This window comes from Ailuropoda melanoleuca, chromosome 1, assembly GCF_002007445.2.
Source record: "Ailuropoda melanoleuca isolate Jingjing chromosome 1, ASM200744v2, whole genome shotgun sequence".
Lineage (NCBI taxonomy): Eukaryota > Metazoa > Chordata > Mammalia > Carnivora > Ursidae > Ailuropoda > Ailuropoda melanoleuca.
The window spans coordinates 195448274-195468990 of NC_048218.1; the positions used below are offsets into that span (position 1 = coordinate 195448274).

At 50.0% G+C, this 20717-nt stretch overlaps 2 protein-coding genes across 2 annotated transcripts in view; both read right to left on the reverse strand.

The window, feature by feature from the left end:
- SLC13A4 (solute carrier family 13 member 4) overlaps positions 1 to 2677 on the reverse strand; it is a 39557-nt gene extending 36880 nt beyond the window's left edge. The window contains exon 1 of the mRNA XM_019808334.2: positions 1832 to 2677. Coding sequence (XP_019663893.2) covers positions 1832 to 1930 — 99 coding nt within the window. The 5' untranslated portion in view covers positions 1931 to 2677. The remainder of the gene's footprint in view (positions 1 to 1831) is intronic.
- A 1198-nt stretch (positions 2678 to 3875) lies between these two features.
- On the reverse strand, positions 3876 to 20068 carry FAM180A (family with sequence similarity 180 member A). The gene is made up of 3 exons (XM_011235235.3): positions 19703 to 20068; positions 9209 to 9309; positions 3876 to 7773 (listed from the first exon to the last, which is right to left on the reverse strand). Exons 1-3 carry the CDS (start codon positions 19776 to 19778, stop codon positions 7429 to 7431), a joined length of 522 nt encoding a protein of 173 aa, XP_011233537.1. The 5' UTR covers positions 19779 to 20068; the 3' UTR covers positions 3876 to 7428.
- Between the last annotated feature and the right edge of the window lie 649 nt (positions 20069 to 20717).

The window sequence follows — 20717 nt, forward strand, 5'->3', positions numbered from 1 at the left end:
ATATCTAGAAACATTTTGGGCTGTCAGAGTGGAGGGGGGCGCTGTGTGCTCCTGGCGTCTAATGGGTGAAGACCAGGGGTGTGGCTAAACATCCTTCAATGTACAGGACAGCCCTCCCCACAGCACAGAATTACCTGGCCCCGAATGTCACTGGTGTGGCCATTGAGGAGCCCCGTTCGAAGGTGAAACTGAGTCTGGCAGAAGGAGCTAGGCCAAGAAAGGGCAGTGTCCCTTGGTCTCAGTAAGCAGCTGTAAAAACCTCTTCAAAGATTATGTACAGACCCAAACAGAGCAGAGGCTCACCCGCTCTTCCTTTACTCTCCTTTTTTTTTTTAAGATTTTTTTCTCTTCTTTTTTAAATAACACCTGTCTTCCATCGAATTTATAGATCGTTTTGCCTACTTCAAAAACTCGTTATTTTTTTTTCTTCTTCTTCTTCTTGTGAATACTTCTTACTAGGCAGTGGTGACTGAGAAGTTCAAAGCCAGGGCCCCAGAATGAAAAGTAAGCAACCCACACCCTAGAGTCATGGTCCCCAGAGATGGGGCTGACTTAGGGGGACACAGAGGTGCCTCATACTGCCACGGAGAAGAGGGCACTGTGTCTTTGGTGAACGTTCCCTTAAGTGCATCAGACATTGGGTAACAACAACAACAACAATAAACCTTGAAAAAAAAGAAAGAAAGAAAAACCAATCAGCCCATTTGGACAGAGCAGAGAATTGACTAGCGTGAGCCCAGGAAAACTGTCGGCAGCAATCACTGTCTGCTAATCCCAGCCTGCTCTTAATCAGCGTCTCCCTGGCACTCTGGGGTATTTATTCTAGTAAAGATTTAAGCCAGTTTGTTTTTAAGACGGGCCATTCTAATCCCCTCTATTTAACTTTATAACTCAATGTTGGTTACCAAGATACTCGGGGAGCTGCCTGGAAAATCTCTTCCCGTCGTCCCACAAACATGATTAACCTCTCTTAGCTTATTTTTCCTGAAGTCTCAAGGGTAGTGCCTGCAGGACAAGGGGTAAAGCCCCTGAGAGGAGGAGGGGAGAAGGGAGAGGAGAAGGAGGAGGAGGAGAAGGGGGAGGGGGAAGGAGACAGGAAGGGAAGGGAGGCCAGTGAAGGTCTGAGAAGCCAGCAGAAGGCAGAGCCAAAGCTTTGGCATCTCTGCTCATGCAAACCCCCTCAAAAATTGGGTCATGGTCTAGAGTTGGGGGCTCTTATTTCTTTTTTATCGCTTGGTTGAATGTCTCTCTCCTTCAAGAGCACAGAAAAGAAAACACAGAGGATACAAATGATCAAAGGGACACGTGCATGGGACTGGGGCAAGATGCCAACCTCTGCTTTCAACGTCAAGTTCAGAGGGACTTCTGCGATTGCATTTCAAAGTGTGGTNCCCCGTCCTCTGGGAGGCCTCCCTGCTCTCCAGCTCCCTCACAGAGAGCTGGTCACATGGTGACCCAGTTGAGTCCGGGACAAATGCCGGCCCAGCAGCGTGTCCCTCTGCTCAGGGGCACAGCGCGTGGCCCCCGCGCCGTTCCGGCGGCCCGAGGCCGGTGTAGCACCCCTCAGCTGGTTCAGCCACCCTGCCAACCTCACCCCTGGCTGGGGGGCCACCCGGTCAGGGGCCCCGGGAGGGGGGCGGAGGGACGAAAACAGCAGTGTGGGGAAAGAAAGCATTGGAGCCTCCCCCAGAAAGACCTGTCCATGCCTTGAGCCCGGGAGCAAAGCCTGTGGAGGAGCTGCCCTGCACCCCATCCCTCGGCCCCCCTGCCCTCCCTGCCCTCGCGCCCGACGGCCGGCCTGCAGGGACAGGAGGGGACGCGCGGTACTCACGCTGCTGGGGTGGAGCACGGGCAGCGGCAGCAGCAGGAGCGGCACGAAGATGACGAGCAGCAGGTTCCTTGCCCGGAGGAGGCCCTTGAGCAGGCCCATGGTGGCCCTTGGCACCCCCCTCCCGCCTCCCGCCGGCCGCCAGGGGCCTTTGCTCCTCACCACGCTCGGCTCAGTCCAGAAAGACTTCTGCAACCCTTCTCGGCTTCCAAGAGTCCTCTCTTGTCTTGGGGGCAGAAAAGGAGGCCAGTGACAGCTCCTGTGTGCACAAAAGCCTGGGCTCCTTGCCTCCTGGTTTAGGTGGGATTGGTGAGCATCGTTTTACGCCCAGCAGCAAGGGACCAGGAGAGGAGGCTGATTGGAGGCATAGTGGGTTCCCCCTTCGCTTGATTAGAAGTAGAGAAACTTCATTGCGGGCCTCCGCAGAAAGTCCCCCTAATCAATCAAAGACACCGCTCTGCTGCTGGTGGTGAGGCTAGAAGAAATCATGTAAAGGCTTTCACCAATTAAAAATACCCAGGGCACAGCTAGTGCCCTCCATCATTTTTGCTCTCTCTGATGGCCTGTTCGGGGCAGTATCGGTTTCTCTCCCACCTGCGCTGGCTGTACCCCCTTCCCTTAACCCAGGCCCCCAAGTTGGTCAGCGGTGGATGCAGACTTCAAACAGGGCTGGTCTTCTCTCCCAGGACCTGGCACCTGAACTCGGTTCAAATGTCTTTCCTTCCAATTGGTTTCCCACTTTAATTTGTCTTGAACCTGGGCCTCCAAAGCAGAAAAAAAAAATCCCCAAGACTTTCCCTGCTTGTCACCGGACAAAAATCTTGCCGGAGGCCCACCTTAACTTTGCTTCACCTATGGGGAGCCGGACCCCGCAGTGGCCCCGCCCCTGCCTCAAAGCCAATCAGGAGGGCGGAGAGATTGAGGCAGTCTCTCTTCCAGAGGCAGTCCAGGATTGGACCCAGCAGGGGCCCACCGAGTCCGCAGAACCTAGGCAACTTGCAAAGTTTATTTTTGTTTCTCAAACATCCTAGGGGCTGGAGTGATGATTATCATCAGAAACATAATCCCACTTAAGCGGAGCTTTCCCTGGGAGAGCACTCGCGAACCTAGTTCTTAGGAAGATGGGTTTAATAGTTCTGGAGAAATTTGCCTCCAGAGTGCACCATAGCAAGCCCTTCGGACTTCCCTGATGACAAAGATCATTTACTTCAGCGTCTGAGTGAATACGAAGCACCTGGGTTCAGCAGAGGGTGTCAGCCTATAAGAAAGACCACAGACCTTTCTTAGAATAGCTACCTCTCTAGAAAAGTTGAGATGCCGGTCTCATTGCAAAGGCCCTTGGAGTCCAGATGTCAGTGGTCTTTCTTGACTGGAGTAGGTGCTCAAACGCTCCTCTCTGAGGCTCTTTACCAAAAAAGAATCAGGGAGCTTCCTTTGGCCAGTATGCAAGGAGGAAGGAGGTGGGAGGGCAGGGAAGAAGTTGACAAGTTCAGGGTCAGGGCCTTAGCAGCTGCTGCACTCTGCAGTTTCTGCTGCTTAGAAATCGGGTGAAGCTGTTAGCCTCTTTTCCCAGAAGGGACGTGTGGATAAGGTTACCCGTGTTTTTCTTGAATTCACAGAATGCAAGAATGCAAGGTCTGCAGTTGGAAATGATCCCCAGGCTAAACGTCAAGAGAAGTGACTCCAGAAAACCAGAGAAGCGACTCCAGAAAACCAGTTCTTCCTGACTTCCAAGGCAGGTGCAATAATGGACCGTCGAGGTTCCCTTCGAGGCTATCTTGCCATTGCAGGATGGGCTATGATGACCCATCTCTTTAAATGTATGTGAAAGACTGGCTACCATATTTACTACATTTGTGTCTCATTCTTGTGCTGATTTTGAAACTCACAATGAACAAGACCACAGGTGGGATGTTTTGGGTGGCAGATATTAAAGAGGCTGGAAAATAATTAAACAGCTGCAGAAATCAACATCCCCCGTTCAACCCCTAGACCACTTCAAATTCCTTGGTGAGATAATCTGACATAACAAAGATTCCATGGAGCCTAGTAAACTCAATCATGACGTTTTTATTACACTGTTAAGTGAATAATTGTTAAATAAAATTAGGTAGGGTGAGCGACACAGTTAAGACCAGTAGTTCTTCTTCAGGACTCTATCCATTTTTTAGATGAAGAAAACATTTTCCAGAATACTAGACTTGAGAAATAGAAGGCAGGTTTCACTTAGATGAGGTATCTAAAGTAGTCAAACTCTTAGTAACAGGAAGTAGAAAGGCAGTTGCCAGGCACTGTGGGGGAGAGGGGGGGAGGGGAGCTGTTCCAGAGGTATCATTTTTTTGCAAGATGAAAAGTTCTAGAGATCTGTCATACCACAATATGCATGGAGCTGACACTATTATACTGCGCACTTAGACATTCAGATGGTGAATTTCATGTTGTGTTTTTTTACCACAATTTAAAAAAATGTAAGACGTTAAAATGAGTTAGGAAGCTAAGAGGTGCCATGTAAAGACATTTGACAGGCGTTTGATTTTAGACCAGTTCACCTGTGGAAATATCTTCTGACGTTTATCAGTGAGGTGGTTCTCTTTTCGATTCAAGGTGAGATGACAGAGGGTTGGAAGTTTCAGCACATAGATGTTTTTCGAAGTCTCTTGAGTGACACCAGAGGAAGCCATGAAGGTGCCAACTCTAGAAGACGGTTCCAGAATTTTTAGATCCTAAAAGTCTCCAGCAGTCTAGGGATGGCAGAATTAGTTAAAGGCAAATTCCATAAGTTACAGGCAAATTTCCATGACAGACACTACACCCTAGATTACTCTGTCTATGTGTGCATATGACAAAATGTGACCCAGTTGTGATCGTGGTGCTACAGAGCAGTATTCATGAGTCAAGACAGTCTGTTTCTGTCCAGTCTACTACTTTACTGTTCATTGAGCAAGGGTTGGGTCTTGGGGTGCTGGTGGTGAGTGTTATATTTGATTTTGCATGTAAATGAAGTTATTAATATAAACTGCTCTTGTGGGTCAACAGTCAATTTGTAGTCAGCCTAAAATAGTCATTAATAATGTCATCTAGTTAGTAAAAATGGAATTTTCATTTGTCTTTAAAAAAGTCATGCCCTTCTTGTTTTTTTTTTTTTTCCAGTCATGGACTGCCGCATAAATATGGGCCCTGATTGATGACTACGCAAATGCCTTCAGTTTTTTGCAGCAGGGTGAGTGAATTACCACTGGTCCTGGGAACCATCCTCCCATTCATAGGATCTCCTACCCCTCAGAGCAGCCAGGTATATCATAACATGGAAAGCAGGGCCTACAGGGTGGTCTTTCCACCCAGTGACTGGAAGAAAGCGCTCAGATCCTTCCCGATGGGGGTGGAGCCCTGGGGTGGGATGTAAGACACTGAGGTTGGGCTATTGCACAATGTCGAAGGGTTGAAGCCTGCGCTTACCTCCTCCCCACCCCTCATTCAGGGAAAGTACAAATAGTGAAGGTAGACCATGAGGCTCATCTGCCTTTTGGGAAATCCTGACCCTGTACATTGACCTTTGTTTGAGTCAGACAGTGATACCCAAAGGGGGCAGAAAGACAGTGAGCGTCAGAGTACAGGCAGGCAGAGCTTGAGTGAGCAAATGTCAGCCAAAAAACACTGGGAGAGGTCTCTAAGACGTGGATACAAAGATAATCAAAACTGGGCCCAAAGATAGAGCAGAAGAGACACCAACTAAAATAAAGAGACCAGCTTAGTGACCATGTCATAGAGAACACGTAATATTAAAAAGAGAAAAACTGAACAAAAAGGAAGTATCAGAGACTGCATTTGAGGAAGGTAGGAAGTATAACCAGGGAATGAGAACCAGAGAGACTGACAGCAATTAATCTTCTGAACCCAAGAACATGAGGATACCAAGCTGTATTCTTCTCTGATGATGACCACCTTCTTCCTCCATCCTACTATTTCTCCAAGCTGATCATACAGCTTGTGCTGCTCAGCAATCATTTATTCAAAGTTTTTAAGAAGTGCAGAGCAGCTTCAGGCATCATCAAATGACAACAGTTAAATACCCATTTCAGAATCAGATTTAGCCTGATAAGTTCTCACTCATTCAAAGGTTAGACCTCTTGCATCGTTAGCCTCCAAAACCCAGCCGTCAATCTAGGAGAGCCAGAAAGATCTCTGAGCTGGTGGGGAGTCTGTTCAAGAGCCCAGTGCTTTCCTGCTAGTGGAGATCTTCATCTATTAACTCATATTTAACAGAATTTAACATAGAATTATAACAAGCCTAGCCGTCTTGTGTGATAGCAGGTGATAGCAGCTAAAAAGAACACATTGCAAAGGGTGGGTTATGTTGGCAAGAAAGAAGAGTGCATCTTACAGCTTCACAGTGAAGAAGGCAGCCGAAGAGCTCACAGCACACACAGAATTAGCAAAGCCTGGGGCCTTCCAGGATTGGGGCAAACAGTCCAGCGGACCCCGTAGGTCCTGCTGTCCTCCCTGTAATAGCTCACGCTTAGCTCAATGAGCATGGAAATTTCAGAGTTAGAGCAATCTTAGAGGTTATTTTAATCCAGCTCCTTCATCAGGATGTTTCAAAGATACTGAATAAAAGCTTAGGGTGTTTTGTATGTAGAGTTTAAAAAGGTGCCAGGTCAATATTGCTCAAAGGAAAGTTCTGGCATTTGAAAGGGGAAATCCTGTCATCCGAAAATCACTTTTACTTGGAGCACCTCATTTTCCAATGATGCTGAATGATATTCAGCATTTGGATAGACATGGCCGTTAGTGCCACCTCTTCATTAGTGTGGTGAGAGTGACCCTCTCCGCATTAGCTTGCTTTCTCTGTTCAGAAGGCCAAGCAGGACTGTTTGCAGGCTTTCTGTGGACCCCCTTCATGTTTCTCCTCTGTATTAGAGAGAGAAGCTTTCAGAGAAGAAGAATCAAGACGTGTAGGTCATAAAATTACTGATTTTCTAACTGATTCTTCTTGGTGACTTTTGGAAAAGGTGAGAAGTATACCTTTGACCAACAATGTATTTATTTGGCTATAGCTCTAAGTTGGTTGGTTTGTTTTTTTTTTAATCTCTTACTATAGAACCTTCGGGAAGATGTTCGATCAACCTCACAGCCTGATGTCTGTCCCCCATCTTCCCGCCATGCCCAAACCTCTGCGTCATCTCCTCTAGCGTTAGAGGAGCTCGCGCTCGGCTGTGCTCGCGCTCGGCTGTGCTCGCGCTCGGCTGTGCTCGCGCTCGGCTGTGCTCGCGCTCGGCTGTGCTCGCGCTCGGCTGTTTGTGGCAGTTGCTTGGTGTCGAAGCGTGGCTGAGACTCCTACATATCACCAGGCCAATCATTTGGCCTTTGGAGGCTTCTCGAATTCCCACTCTAGCCCCTTCTTCCAGCCCAGGTCACAGCGTGACCTGAATCAGATGGGCTTGTGAGGACTCTACCAGGGGCAAAGAACATGGCGTCATTTATTTTACCTCTGCTACTCTGAGCTGGTGGTATGTGCTTTGTCGCTGGGCTCTGTAAACGGAGTAGAGAATGAAGAGTATTCGGGTTACTGTGTGTGCTGGTCCCTGCTGTGCGCCAGTCTCTCAGGGAGTCACTCTGGGGCCTGAGGACCGCATCAGGTCATGCCGCAGGGCCTGGAAGAGGCTACGGAGGGACTGGGCCCAGATGTCCTTCTGATGCCCTTGGGACAGGGCTGTGCGGTAGGCCGTGTAGGCCAGGGTTAGCGCTGTCCTTTCGAAGTCCTCTTTCTTGAGGGTGCCGGGGTGGCTGGAGAGGCTGGCGCTCAGCCGGCGGATGTCCGGGATGCGCTTGGGGATCACGTCATTGCAGATAATGCGGAAGTCAGAGGCCTTCCTCAAGGAGGCGAGCTCCTCGTCCTTGATGGAGATCTGCAGGTCAGGGCTGATGTCAAGTTCAGCCAGCAGGAACTGGAGAGAGACATGGGACGTGGAAAGACATGAAGCATTTGGGCATCGTTGAGGACATCAGTGTGTTCATTCTCAACTATGTTCATTTAGGGAGGCCGCTAAGTCTCCAGTTTCGACTTTCCCACTAGCTGTGTAACCCTGGATGAGTTACTTAACTTCTCTAAGCCTCATTCCCTCCTCTGTGAGATGATTAGTGACAACAGTACCTCACTGGGATATTGTGAGAAGTAAGTAAGACAAATGCGGACGGCATCTAATACGGTGCCTGGTACAAAGCCGCTATTTCAAGGACTGCTTATTGTTACTAGAGCCCTAGACCCACGTGCTAGTCCCTGCTTCCCTTCCTCCCTCCCACCCAGCAAAGATCTTCTAGAGCACCAACTGACTATTTTGGGTAATTTAAAATCAGAAGCTGAATTCGAAGAATGCAGAGAATTGTGCTAGGAATTAAGTGGGATACAGAGATTTGTCCTTGTTTCTCACCTGTTCTTAAAAAGTAGAGCTCTTCTAGGAACCTCAAAAATACTTCTCGCACTCAGAGTTCTAACTTTCCTCTCTGTCTCTGACTCCTCCTGGCTCTAATCCATCCCCCATGCTACTGTCTGCTGTCTTTCGAGAACAGATCTGTTCATGTGACTCCCAAGTTCAAGACTTGGCAAAGTTTGTTCCCCATGGCAGGATTGGAAATCTCTTCCCCTTCCCCCAGCTCAACGGCTTGGCTGCAGTAGGTTGTGTCTCAGCCAGACAGTTCTGGTACATGGAGGATGTGAGAGGATGTCAAGGCAGGAGGGGAATTTTGGAGATCATCGTAGTTCCTCCTTTAATAGTGGAGGAGATTCAGGCCCAGAGAGCCATGGCGGCTGACATGAGGTCACACAGCGGATGGGGGCAGAACCGAATGACAGCTCAGATCTTGAATGTGGAATTTTATCAGACTTGGGGAATTTACCTGCAGTTTGGAGAACGAGTGGGATCTTAGTGGCCCAGGAGAGCAAGGCAGAGGAAGAGAGCTTCGAGGTGGCCCCAGCCCATCAGAAATGGAGCTATCCCAGCATGCAGTTCCTGGAGACACGCCTCTGCTCAGACACCTGGCGTGGCATTGCCTGAACACTCCTGACCAGCCCTGCCTCAAAGCCCTCTGCTTGGGAATGTTGCCCTACTCTGCTGCTTGGGTGCTCGTGGTGGCTCCTCGGGGCCCAACAGAAATCTTTGATTTTGCCTCGACTGAACTCTTGATGCCATCATTCCCTGTCATGGCGTGTGGGAAAGGAGAGGAGATACGAGGAAGACCTGACTCCGGGACGGGCAGGATGTGATGAACCCACAACGTAGTCTAGACCAGTCCCTCCGGAGCTTAGGTCCCTTTTCCAAAAAACAGAGAGAAGGTGCAGCGCCTTTTGCATGACTTGAATTGACCACTTTCCCTTCTGCCTACCTCATAGAGCAGTTCGACTTCCTCCAGGGAGCTCTGCAGGACGGGGTTCAAGGGCACTGATGAGGATCGCTTTGGCCGATGGGCAGCAGGAAAGAGCACGGCTGCAAAAAACCAGAGTTAGCTTGAGGGGCTGTGCTGTGCACATGGCCTGGAGGCCAGCCAGCCAGCCAGTCCGGAGCGTGACTGAGTCCAGGTGGTGGTGGCCATGAAGCGGGGAGAGCTGACAGACGACTTTGGTGTGTCCCTGAGCACTCCCAGGCATGTCAGATGTTACTATTTCAGACCAACGATTTCAAACCTGGCTGCTCACCAGAATCACCCCAGAAAGTTTTGAAAAATACGTATGTCTAGGGGTATGTGTACCCTAGGGAATTCATGTGAAACAAAATAAAACAGACATGAGCAAACCGACAACCCTCCCCACCCTCCCAAATTCAACAGGTGAGTTCTCTAATAATACTGCTCCCCTTGTCAATAGGACGGTCTGGTTTATATTTATTGACAACCCTTTTAATCAGAGGATTGGACTTCTGGCTTGTCCCCGACCATCTGAGATATAGCGGCCAAGAATCTGAATACAGGTGACAAAGTACAGGAAAGGAGCTGCCGCAGACCCTGACGCCTGGCCCTAGGGGCGTGGGCAGCCAAGATCAGGGCTTCCCCCAAGGGCCGGCTGACTTAGAGATGCATTGGGTATGAAGTCAATGACTTGTCAATGTTACTCCTTGGTGACTGCATTTAGAAGTTGTAGCTGGAGGAAGATGGATGAGCTGCTAGACGTAGGGGGGTAGCCAAATTAGGGACCGACAGAGGACAGGTGAAGGAGAAGACCGACTATTGCAGAGTATGGGAATAATTCCGACAAATTGCAGTTCTCCAGGATCCTGTTGGGTAGGAGCAGACAGCCCCGTTCACCCCACAGCGCCACCTTGTACCAGTGCACTGTGCAGGCTTGACTGGTCACCCCGCTGTCGGCTGATTTAAAAAAAAAAAAAAAGATGCGTCTTCTTCAAGACACTTGATTGTGATGTGCTAGAAGCCTGGGCAGCTAACTGTAAAAGTCCAAGAGACTTGGAGGCAAAGTCGCGCCCCCTGAATTTGTGCGAACCACAAGTTGTATAACCATACACGACAGCTCTTGATAATGGTGCCCTTGGAACCATCAGGAGAGAGTCTAGTGATGTCCAGTGTCCTCTGGTTCAAGAAGGCAGGGCACTGCGTAAGCGTTTTGGAAGGTTTTCTATCGGAAGTGATACAAATGAAACATCTTCAGTGTAAAGGACATTTTGGGAAAAGCTCACTGGTAGGCATCTCCTACTTCCCGGAAAAAGCTGGTTGGATGTTGTATTGCTATCCTACTGTTTACTCTGTAACTCATTTATTATTTATACCACAGGTTCCTCCCGGGCTAGGATAAATATGGTTTCATGTTTCTGCACCCCCAGCAGAGCCTGGTAAGCCGGGCTGAGCCGGTTCTAGACTGAGATGTGACCTGCCTCTTTCTGCGCACCCGTCTTTTCTTCTTACCGTGAAAGGGTGGCTGAAATCCCACTCTCAGGATAGGATCCGAGGGTAACTTCTTTAATTCTTGTCCTGGGATTCCATTCTTAGTGTGAAATTACAGGTGGTGTTCCCTTAAAAAAAATTCACACCCCAGCAGGTGAAGGGGATAGGAGGGGATGAATGCCCTGGGCATGGAGCCCTTTCTGCTTCCTGTCATCTCAGACTTGGGATGGCCGCCTTCCGGGAAGTTCTTTACGGCTTAACTGTCTCCTGGTGAACGCCAGCGCTCCTTTAACACACACACCCCAGGTGGACCCTGAATTCTCAAAGATGGGGAAGAAAATGCTTCCAGATTCAAAGCTCAGCTTAATAATGAATAAACTATTGTTTCTAAGTCCTTATTTGATTCTTTTTAAAGTGCTAACACAACTGGGGAAGATCAGAATTAGCTTCAGCCTCTAGACAGGAGACTGATCATTGCCCCAGAAAGTGTGTGTGGGGGGGCACAGAAATCTGAAAGATGGACCCCTCCCTTCTTGTTTCCTGCTCCACATGCTTCCACCACCTTCTGCCGGAGCCCTGCCTGTTGCCACAGCTGCTTGGACTGTGTGTCGGGCAGGTGCTTTCCTACTACCCTGGGTGTGGAAACACAGCTGGCCGGGACCAGACATCTGAGAGGCCCAGGTCTGACTCTCTGGAAACAAAGTGAGGCCTGCAGAGGATAGATTCACCTTCATGGAGTTGCTGGAGGTGGGAGTGGGGGCTAGAAATAAGCTATGTCTGGTCCCTGGCAAAACATTTGGGTAAAAGGTTAAATATACAGTCACTCCCGATGTTCTGGTCTACGACAGTGAAGGCTGGACTCTGCCAGAAGGCAAATGGCCCACGTGAGAGCTGACCAGCTCCCAGAGGCTGTATGTGCAAAGCTTTAAACTAGACTTGCTCCCGCCGGGTTAGACACACAGCCCTGCTTCCCCAGGAAGCCTTTCCCTGCAACCCTGCTGCCCACCGGTGTCCTTTCTCTAGCTCCATATGCCCTCTGCATCCTGTCCCCACATTTCATGTCTTGCCGTCTGTCACCCCAAAGTGCTCGTCAGGATGGCCAGCCCCTGGGAGCAAGGGAGGAAGTTTATGCTTCCCCTGCGTGACCTCGATGTCTGCATAATGCTGGGCTTCAAGGGAAGGCTAGGTATATATGTGGGGATGAGTTTAAAGATGAGCCAGGCATTTTGGGGGGCGCCTGGCTGGCTCAGTGGGTTAAGCATCTGCCTTCAGCTCAGGTCATGATCTCAGGGTCCTGGGATCGAGCCCCATGTTGGGCTCTCTGCTCAGCAGGGAGTCTGCTTCTCCCTCTCCTTCCGCTGCTCCCCCTGCTTGTGCTCTCTCTCTTTGTCAAATAAATAAATAAATAAATACAAATCTTAAAAAAAAATCTTAAAAACAATAAAGATGAGCCAGGGATCTTTAAAAAGCCTCACAAAACCAAAACACCCATGGAGACTGTTGAGGCTTTGCTGGGGTTTCTCCTGTCCTGCCAGCTCGTCGCCTACCTGTATGGAGGTTATTATAAGTTTGGCTTCCCGCTCACTGTGGGTGATGAGTAAACCACTTGGGGCAGCACAGCCTCCACCAGGCTGATGGCGGGGAGATCTGAGGGCTCCCCACTAGATGGCAGTTAGTGTCAGCACCTCTCTGAGAGAGGGGACAGAGGGGAGCAGTGTGGGAGGCCAGAGATGGGCAGAGGGGCTCCACTTCCTCCTTATGGTGCCACCTGAGCATGGAGCCCCAGGCAAGAAGGCTATGGGGACAGGTGTGTCAAGATACTGACTTCATGTGCCTTTTGCTTGATGTAAAACCAATTTGTTTTCTTCTTCTCCACTCCAACATTCTGCAGCCAGCCTGCTCTCCAGCTATTTTTCTTCAGGATGTGAATGTGTTCACGAGGACCACTTAGGGTGACCAGGGGACCCCAGAGGCTTCCATGTCTCCCAGCACGAACGTCTGCTGCACGGCTAGTCTCGGGGCAGGGAGATCGTGAGCTTCTCCCCTCCTCCCCAACTCCCTGGACATATGAGCCTTGTGGGGGGAAATTGAGGGTTTATGGTACATTGGACAGATTGGCAGAGAACAAAGGATTCACTTGCTAAAGGTCATGGACATGCACTGATCCTGTCGCACTGATCCTGTCCAGGAATCCAGAGATTCGAGAGTCCTGTGTTGGGGCGTGTTCTGTCCGCATCTTCTCCTTCTTCCTCCTCCTCCTCTTCTTTTTTTTTTTTTTTTGAGGATTTTATTTATTTATTTGACAGAGGGGCAGCGAGAGAGGGAACACGAGCAGGGGGAGTGGGAGAGGGAGAAGCAGGCTTCCAGCCGAGCAGGAAGCCCGATGCGGGCCTCGATCTCAGGACCCTGGAATCATGACCTGAGCCGAAGGCAGACGCTTAACAACTGAGCCACCCAGGCGCCCTCTGTCCATATCTTCTGCTGAGAGACGCATATAGACCACACACCAAAGTTGTTAGAATGTGAAGTTCAGATACCGTCACCGCGTGTGAGCCTACTGTGTGCTGGTCAGCGTGCGCCCGTGCTTTCCACGTGCGCCTTGGGGGGGTGGGCACTAACATGCCAATTCGGAGATGAAGAAACGTGGAGGTTAAGAAACTTGCCCTAGGCCCCTCAATTTGTTTGCCGTAGGACTGAGATTAAATCCAGACCTCGCAGGCTCCCAAGCCCTATCTCACCGATAGGGAGAACAATGCTATCTTTTCCAAGGTGTGTCGGCCGAAGACTGGGCTCAGGAAAGATAGTGTAGTTAATTATGAATGAATGCATTTGGTATAAAACATATTCTGAAATGAACCACACGTAATTTTTTTTTTAAGAGAGAGAGTGCACGTGAGCAGGGGGAGGGGCCGAGGGAGAGGGAGAGAGAATTTGGAGCAGACTCCACGCCCAGAGCAGAGCCCGACACAGGGCTCAATCCCACGACCCCGAGACATGACCTGAGCCGAAATCAAGTCAGTCGCTTAACTGACTGAGCCATCCAGGCTCGCCTTACCGCACATAATCTTAAAAATTCTCTAACTTTGGTTTATAACCCTATGATATGCAAGGTCACATTACTGCAGCCCCGTGGTCACTCTCCTACATAGGCCCTCAGCTCCCTTGCTCCCTCTTTGTTCCTCTGCAATCACTTGGCCAAGTCAAAGCCCATCTTGCCACCTGTCCCCCACTGCACCTGTGCACCTAAATGTGGCCAGAACAAAACACAAGCCTGTTACCTGTTCTCATTCTGAGTTCACGGTCGTTCCGCACACAGGGGCCTTTCCACGCTGCCCAACCGCGACCCGGATTTCCTGGTTCCTCCTGCTTGGTCTCACACCTTCTACTCTTTCCTTAAAGCAGCTGCCTGTGCCTTGTCCTTAAACTCTGACTTCTCTGTCACTGTGCCCATGCGCCCCTCTGGAGCCGACGTCTCCCTGCGCACGAGTGACGTCGCCCAGGAAGATGGCACCCAACCTTCCCACTCGGCCTCTGTTCTCTCCTGCGTCTTTCATTTCCCCCTCACTACTGGATCTTTCACACCAGCACCAACGCTGCTTCTGTCTGACTTTCAGCTTCGCACTCCAGGCCAGATGGCCGGCCACCCAGCCACCTGCAGGCCTCTCCTTGCCCATTCGTGATAGCTGCCTCTCCTGACCCCAGACCCAGTCCCAACCCCAAAGCGTGCACACACATACACACACACACCATACACCCCCACCACACACACGCACACGTATGCACATACAGCACACACACCACACACACACATACCGCACATATACAAACACTGCTCCCCAGCACACCCACCCTGCTGTCTCTGGTCTTCCACATCTCTCTCAGTTGCTCAGGCCAGAGACCTTGGAGACATCATTGATTTTCCTCTTTCACATCACACGTCCAACCAAGCAGCAAAGCTTACTGGCTCTCCCTTCGGAATATATCTGGAATCCGTCTACTGCTTGCAACATCTCCGCTAGACTCCTGGTTCAAGGCTTGAGCGCCTCTCCTACGGTTGTCTTAGCTTCCAATCTTGGCTCCCGCCCTTGTTCTATTCTTTTTTTCAAAATTTATTCATTTATTTGAGAGGGAGAGAGAGAGAGAGAGCATGTGCGAGCAGAGGGAGAGGAAGAGAGAATCTCAAGCAGACTCCCTGCTGAGCCCAGAGCCCACTGTGGGTCTTGAACTCACGACCCTCAGATCATGACCTGAGCCAAAATCAAGAGTCGGACGCTTAACCGATGGAGCCACCCAGGAGCCCCATCATTCTATTCTTTTTTTTTTTTTTTTTTTAGTTTTTTTTTTTTTAATTTCTTTATTCTAAAGAGATAGAGACAGCCAGCGAGAGAGGGAACACAAGCAGGGGGAGTGGGAGAGGAAGAAGCAGGCTCATAGCAGAAGAGCCTGATGTGGGGCTCGATCCCATAACGCCGGGATCACGCCCTGAGCCGAAGGCAGACGCTTAACCGCTGTGCCACCCAGGCGCCCCCCATCATTCTATTCTTAATACGACTAAAGTGCTTCTGTGAAAACATAGGTCAGATGCTGTCCCTCCTTTGTCCAGAACCCTTAGTGGCTTTCCCTATCACTCAGAGTAAATGCCAAAGATCATCAAATGGCTACCAGGTGCTACATGATTTGCCTTTTTCCTGCCTCCCTGAGCCTGTAACTCCCCCCTGGCTCCTGCCACCCCAGCCACAGGCCCCTTCACTGCTCCGTAAGCACACGAGGTATGCTTCTGCCACAGGGCCTTTGCACTCCTGCTTCCTCTGCCTGGAATACTTTCTCCGGGGATTGCATGGCTTACTCCCATGTTTCCTTCAGGCCTTTAGTCACCTCCTCAGGGACAGCTTTCCTGATTTCTGTATTTAAAAGTATAATCCTTTATACTGTGTCCCTAATTTATTGTCAGCAAACAAACCAGATGTCTTACTTATATATGTGTTTGTGTCTGTTTCCCTCATTTGGATGTCAGCTTCCGGAGGGCATGGGGTCCTGTCTGTTCTGTTCGATGCTGTATTCCCAGTGCACAGTGTCCTGCTCACAACTATTGAAGGAGTAGATGATCTCATAGAAACACATTAACTACCCTTGTCACTAAACCGCATTCTTTTCAAACAGAGTGCTTTACTAAATCCTTTTCTCCCCTCCCTTTTTTTTTTTTTAATAGGCTCCACGCCCAGTGTGGAGCCCAAGGCGGGGCTTGAACTCACGACCCTGAGATCAAGACCTAAGCCGAAATCATGAGTCAGATGCTTAACAAAATGAACCACCCAGCTGCCCCTAAATTCTTCTCTTTCTAACAGGATGATTCTAGAACTTATTTTTAATTCCAGGTGCTGGCTAATTATCAAAATGTAGATGTGATCTCCTGTCTCTACCACCCCCTCCCTTATTCTCCGAGGAGCCTGTCTTCCTGCCTGGGAGAAGCTACTTTTAGTGATCTCAGTCAAGGCTGCCACCTGTCTCCCCCACACCTTAGCCTCTCCAAGCTTTCTTGTCCATACATATAGACATAAGTCTCCTTAAATGGAAGAGCCTGTCTTTGCAGCCTGACCTTCTTGCTGACTTTTTGTAATCTGGGATAAAATTCTCCCTCCCTGCAATCTTCCAAATATGTTTAATAGAACAGAATGGTATTAAGGCTAACCATGGTTCCCACATAACTACACAGCATTTGTACCAAAGAGCTTTTTGGAAAGGATTCAAACTGCACACCATATCGAGCCAAACTACGATATTTTTAACGAAACAGTCGAAGCAACTCAATGGAAATGGTGATGGGTGTGGAAAGGGAAAACTCTCATTTATGAAAGATCTTTTGTGAGATCTTACTGATGTCATTTACTTTTCTGCTCCCGGGCCAACCCTTCAGGAACACAGTGACATTCTGAGGGAGCCAGGATCTTGGCCCCGTGGGTTGGGGTCCTCTGGGAGTGGTTCTGAAAGGGTCAGACTGCCCCCCATCCCCATCCCAGGGAGCCTAGGGCCAGGGAGCAGGGAGCACTCAAGGGGTGGGGAGGGGATGAGGGAGGACAGCCAGGCTCTGATGCCACAGAAGTGGGGTGGGTGACAACCCCAGCTCTAGTCTTCCAGCTGAGTGATCTGGGGCTTCTCGACTGCTCGCCCATCTTCTAGTTTCCTCACCTGTGGATGGTCAGAAGGGCACCTGCCCCGGGGAGTCACTGGGGCCACGGGGCTGTGCTCAGTCCTGTTAGTCAGCCAATACTTACTGAACACTGATCACAGGCCCTTCCCTTCATGCCTGAAAACACACACAACTCTGAAAGGAACTCCCGAAAATGACATAAATTCCACCTGAATTTATGTCCGAATTTATAACTGAAGGGCCATCCTTCCCTATTAACTTGCTTTTAAAAAGAATAATTTACATGTACTTAATAAAAACAGTTCTAGTATGTAATACGTACATTTCTTTTTTTTCTTTTTTCTCTTTTTTTAAAGGCTGGTTAGTTCCCCTCAGCCCCCCAAGTGGTCTGGCAGGACCTGGGGGCTTGGGCCAGGTGTGTCCGGCTTCCCGGCTGGCCTCGGCTGGCCTCGCTAACCACAGGTGAGTCATTGGGTTTCCATGAAGTCCCTGAGGCTGGAGCGGGGATCCGGCTGGGCTGGTGTGGAAAGCTGCCTCCCAGGGTGGAATCCTAGAGAGCGCTTCTAGGGAGAGGCCCCGAGAATGGTAGGAAAAAGGCCGTCCTGACAGCAGGGTGTGTTCCTTTTGGGTTTATTTCTACATTTCCACTTGGGGGCAGGGGATGGGGGGGTGAAGGGGGGGTGGAGGGGGGCTTTGTGGGCAGAGGGGGAGGACCCTGCTGGAAGAGGTCGCCCTCAGGCTGTTCCTACAGGGAATTCTTCTAAATGAGGCCTGGCGCTGGAGGCGGGGTTGGGTTAAGTATGAAGGCGAAAGGAACAGTTAAGTACATTTGGAAAAATTGTTTTTTATTTGGGTGTGACTCCCATTCCATCTTTAAAAAATGGCGACTGCGTATTCCTTTTATAATTAGGAAAAAATGTTAAAAATGAAAAAAAATCAGCTATGTGGAAGACTTTTGATGATGGTTGGAGGGACTCTATCACTTGTTGACTCTGCCGGGAACCGCTAATCTAACACTTAACAAAGCCGCCTCATCATAGCCTCTGTTCCAGCTGTGCTGGCTTCCTGTCTCTAGACAGATTTGTTATTATTATTTAGGGGCCCGACCTTCCCCAGGAAGGGGGTGGACAGGGCATTGGCTTCTCGGATGTTGCTATAGAACCTTCTGCCGAGTGAGAACCTCAAATTTCTTCAATGAAACTTTTTTCATCGGTTTAAGTGATAGGTAATAATTCACTTTGATAAGTTTCTTCACCGTTTACAAAGCATTTTATTTACATTTTGAATTATGACCCTCACCACACGCAGTGAAGATAAGCTCTGTTATTGTTAATATGGGACTCGTTTGTGAACCGAAGCTCAGAGAGGTTAAGAGCCTTGCCAGACATCACACAGCCAATGAGAGGCAGAGCTTAAATCTTTGAGTTTCCTGCAGGATTGCCCATGATGTGGCTATGGTGTTTACAGCCTTGTTACAAATCAAATTACCTCATTCGGCTTTCTAACAGCCTGTGTATTGGGAGGGTGGGTATCAGCAAATTAGGGAAGGACCCCAGTAGCACACAGGGCTAAATGGCCAAAATGTAATGCCAAGGTCTTTTTGCTCTCCTAAATGTTGCCTCCAAAGTTTGTGCACATCACGAGCAGGGAGGGGGTGTGTGTGATGTTCTCAGAAGAAAAGGAAAATGCTCCATTAATTATTTGCCTCTGGGTAACAATCATTTCACAGCTCAGCTCAGAGAATTGGCAAATCACTGATCTCAGCCTTAAAAATGAGGGCATAAAACCCAAATAATGAATAAGGAATGGTTTTCGCTCCCCACCCGTGTCAGATTCATTTGCTCTGGTCCACACTGGCCGCTCCTTCCTTCCCCCACACTCTCCTTGAGAACCTGGAGGCTCAGCCCCACAGCCACCCCTCCCGCCATGCCAGTCTGTGTCTTCCTTTGGATCCCTAGAAACACCTGTGAGCCTGCCTTCTTTTTCCAGTGCTTCTGGGGACACAGACCTCCGTTGACTTTAGGCAGTGGAGAGGGCTGAGTTGAGCTCTGCTGCATGGAGTGGTCCACAGTACTCCTCCCTCAGTCCCCGTGATTGGCTGGACACGCCACCAGTGTCTGCCAACAGGCGCCACTCCTGGGCATAGAGAAAAGAGGCCACGGGGTCCCAAGGGAGAGGACGTCGGCCATGAGGGAACAGCCTTGCCGGGCTCCCTCCTTTCCGAGGTGGACCGCAGGGCAGGTGGGAGTAGCTGTCTGACGTACACCTGAGTGAATGCTGAAGGGTCACTCTTCCTCTCCTGCCACTGGGCCAGCTCTCTCCAGCTGGAAAGATGTGTCCACCTCTGCTCAGAGCAGCATGGAGACCTCCATGTGGACAGCCAGTGCCCAGGGCCCCTGGTCGGGGTCCCCCAGGTAACAGGCCTTTTGCACCCCAGCACCCCCAGTCCCATGATACTAGCGTCAGTCCTGGTACCTGCTCTTCATATGCCCTGCCTGGTGGTGGCAGCTGGGGATAGGGGGTGCTCAAGGGAGCCTGCTCACGGTCTTGGAAGCGAAGATGACTTAGCTCTGGCATGTCAGAAAGGCATGCCCTCTGTGTTCTTCACCTCGACCGAGTTCCCTCTGCGGCTTTGATAATTTTCAGTGTCCCATCCCTCATTAGCTTCTAGCACTTTCTAACATGTCAAGAAGCATAAAGCAACTGGCAGAGAGGAAATAAAAGGGGGGAGTACGGGGCTTCTAATTTCCTTCTACCACCTTACTCTTTGCCACCCAAATTCCTAATTGTATTTAAGAAAGAGTAATGAACATCAAACAGACAAATAGAAAGCAACTTACCCCTGCTCCACCTGTGGGACACAGTAGCCTGGGCATCGTAACACAATAGCAGAAGCAGCAGCGTCTTCCAGCACATCTTTTCTTCCCAAAAGGTGAAATGTTGTCCCCAAATCCAATGGGATCCCGGGAGCTACAGGTATGCCGGTACTGGTCCTCCCAGTGCGAAGATATAGTTTGTACCCCCCTTCCCTTGACGGAAGTGCACAGATGCCCTCTCCCGCCCCAGAAGGGTGGAGGCAGAGGCGGCCTCTTGCGGGGGGGCGGGGGGGACAGGAATTGGGACCTCTGCTAATTCCACTCTCTCCGGGATTGGGGGACTGGGCTTCCACAGAGAGACTCTGTTTTTGAGCACATCTGGAGTGACTCACGGGGCATGTGATCTCCTTGGCAGTGGGGTGGATAAATATAATTTCTGTACTTGAGTTCCATGTGTTGGATGGACCCACTGGAATTTTTCTTTAACAAACAGACTCGTGGAACTTGTTAGAGAGCCCGGCAGAGAGCTGGCTGCTGTCCCCGTCCACACACACACACAGCAGAGCCAGGGGCGAGGGCTGCTGGAAGAGCCGGGAGGCTTGGCTGGCAGACGCTGGGGCTGACAGCCCAGAGCTGCCTTCAGGACAGCAGAGTCATTGTGGTGTCTGGGCTGAGTGTCACTTGTCGCCCTTCCCCGGAGCTGGGCCTAGCCATACTGGTGCCTAGGGTGGGCTCCGAGAGCCTTGCCCAGGTTGTGGATGGATGGGCAGCCAGCAGTTGGGAGGAGCAGAAGTAGAGCTGTGCTGTGACGCATGGGTATCGTATACGCAGCTGACGATCCGGGACCCGCAGTGCCCCTCTCCTCCCGTTCATGTTCATGACACCCCGATTCCTGGACTGTGTCTAGCTAGACTTGGGACCAGACCACTTTGATTCTCCCAAGCAAATCGGTAGTGTTTTTCCATGATCTTGTTTTGGGTAATTGATTAATTAGCTTTTGTCAAGATATAATCCATCTATAACTTTGTGTAGGTTAAAG

Coding starts and splice junctions, on each gene's coding strand:
- FAM180A (XM_011235235.3), bottom strand. CDS start 19,778: ATGTGCTGGAAGACGCTGCTGCTTCTGCTATTGTGTTACGATGCCCAG. Junction 9,310..19,702: donor GTCCCACAGGTGGAGCAGGG/GTAAGTTGCTTT, acceptor GGTTTTTTGCAG/CCGTGCTCTTTCCTGCTGCC. Junction 7,774..9,208: donor AAGTCGAACTGCTCTATGAG/GTAGGCAGAAGG, acceptor GTCTCTCTCCAG/TTCCTGCTGGCTGAACTTGA.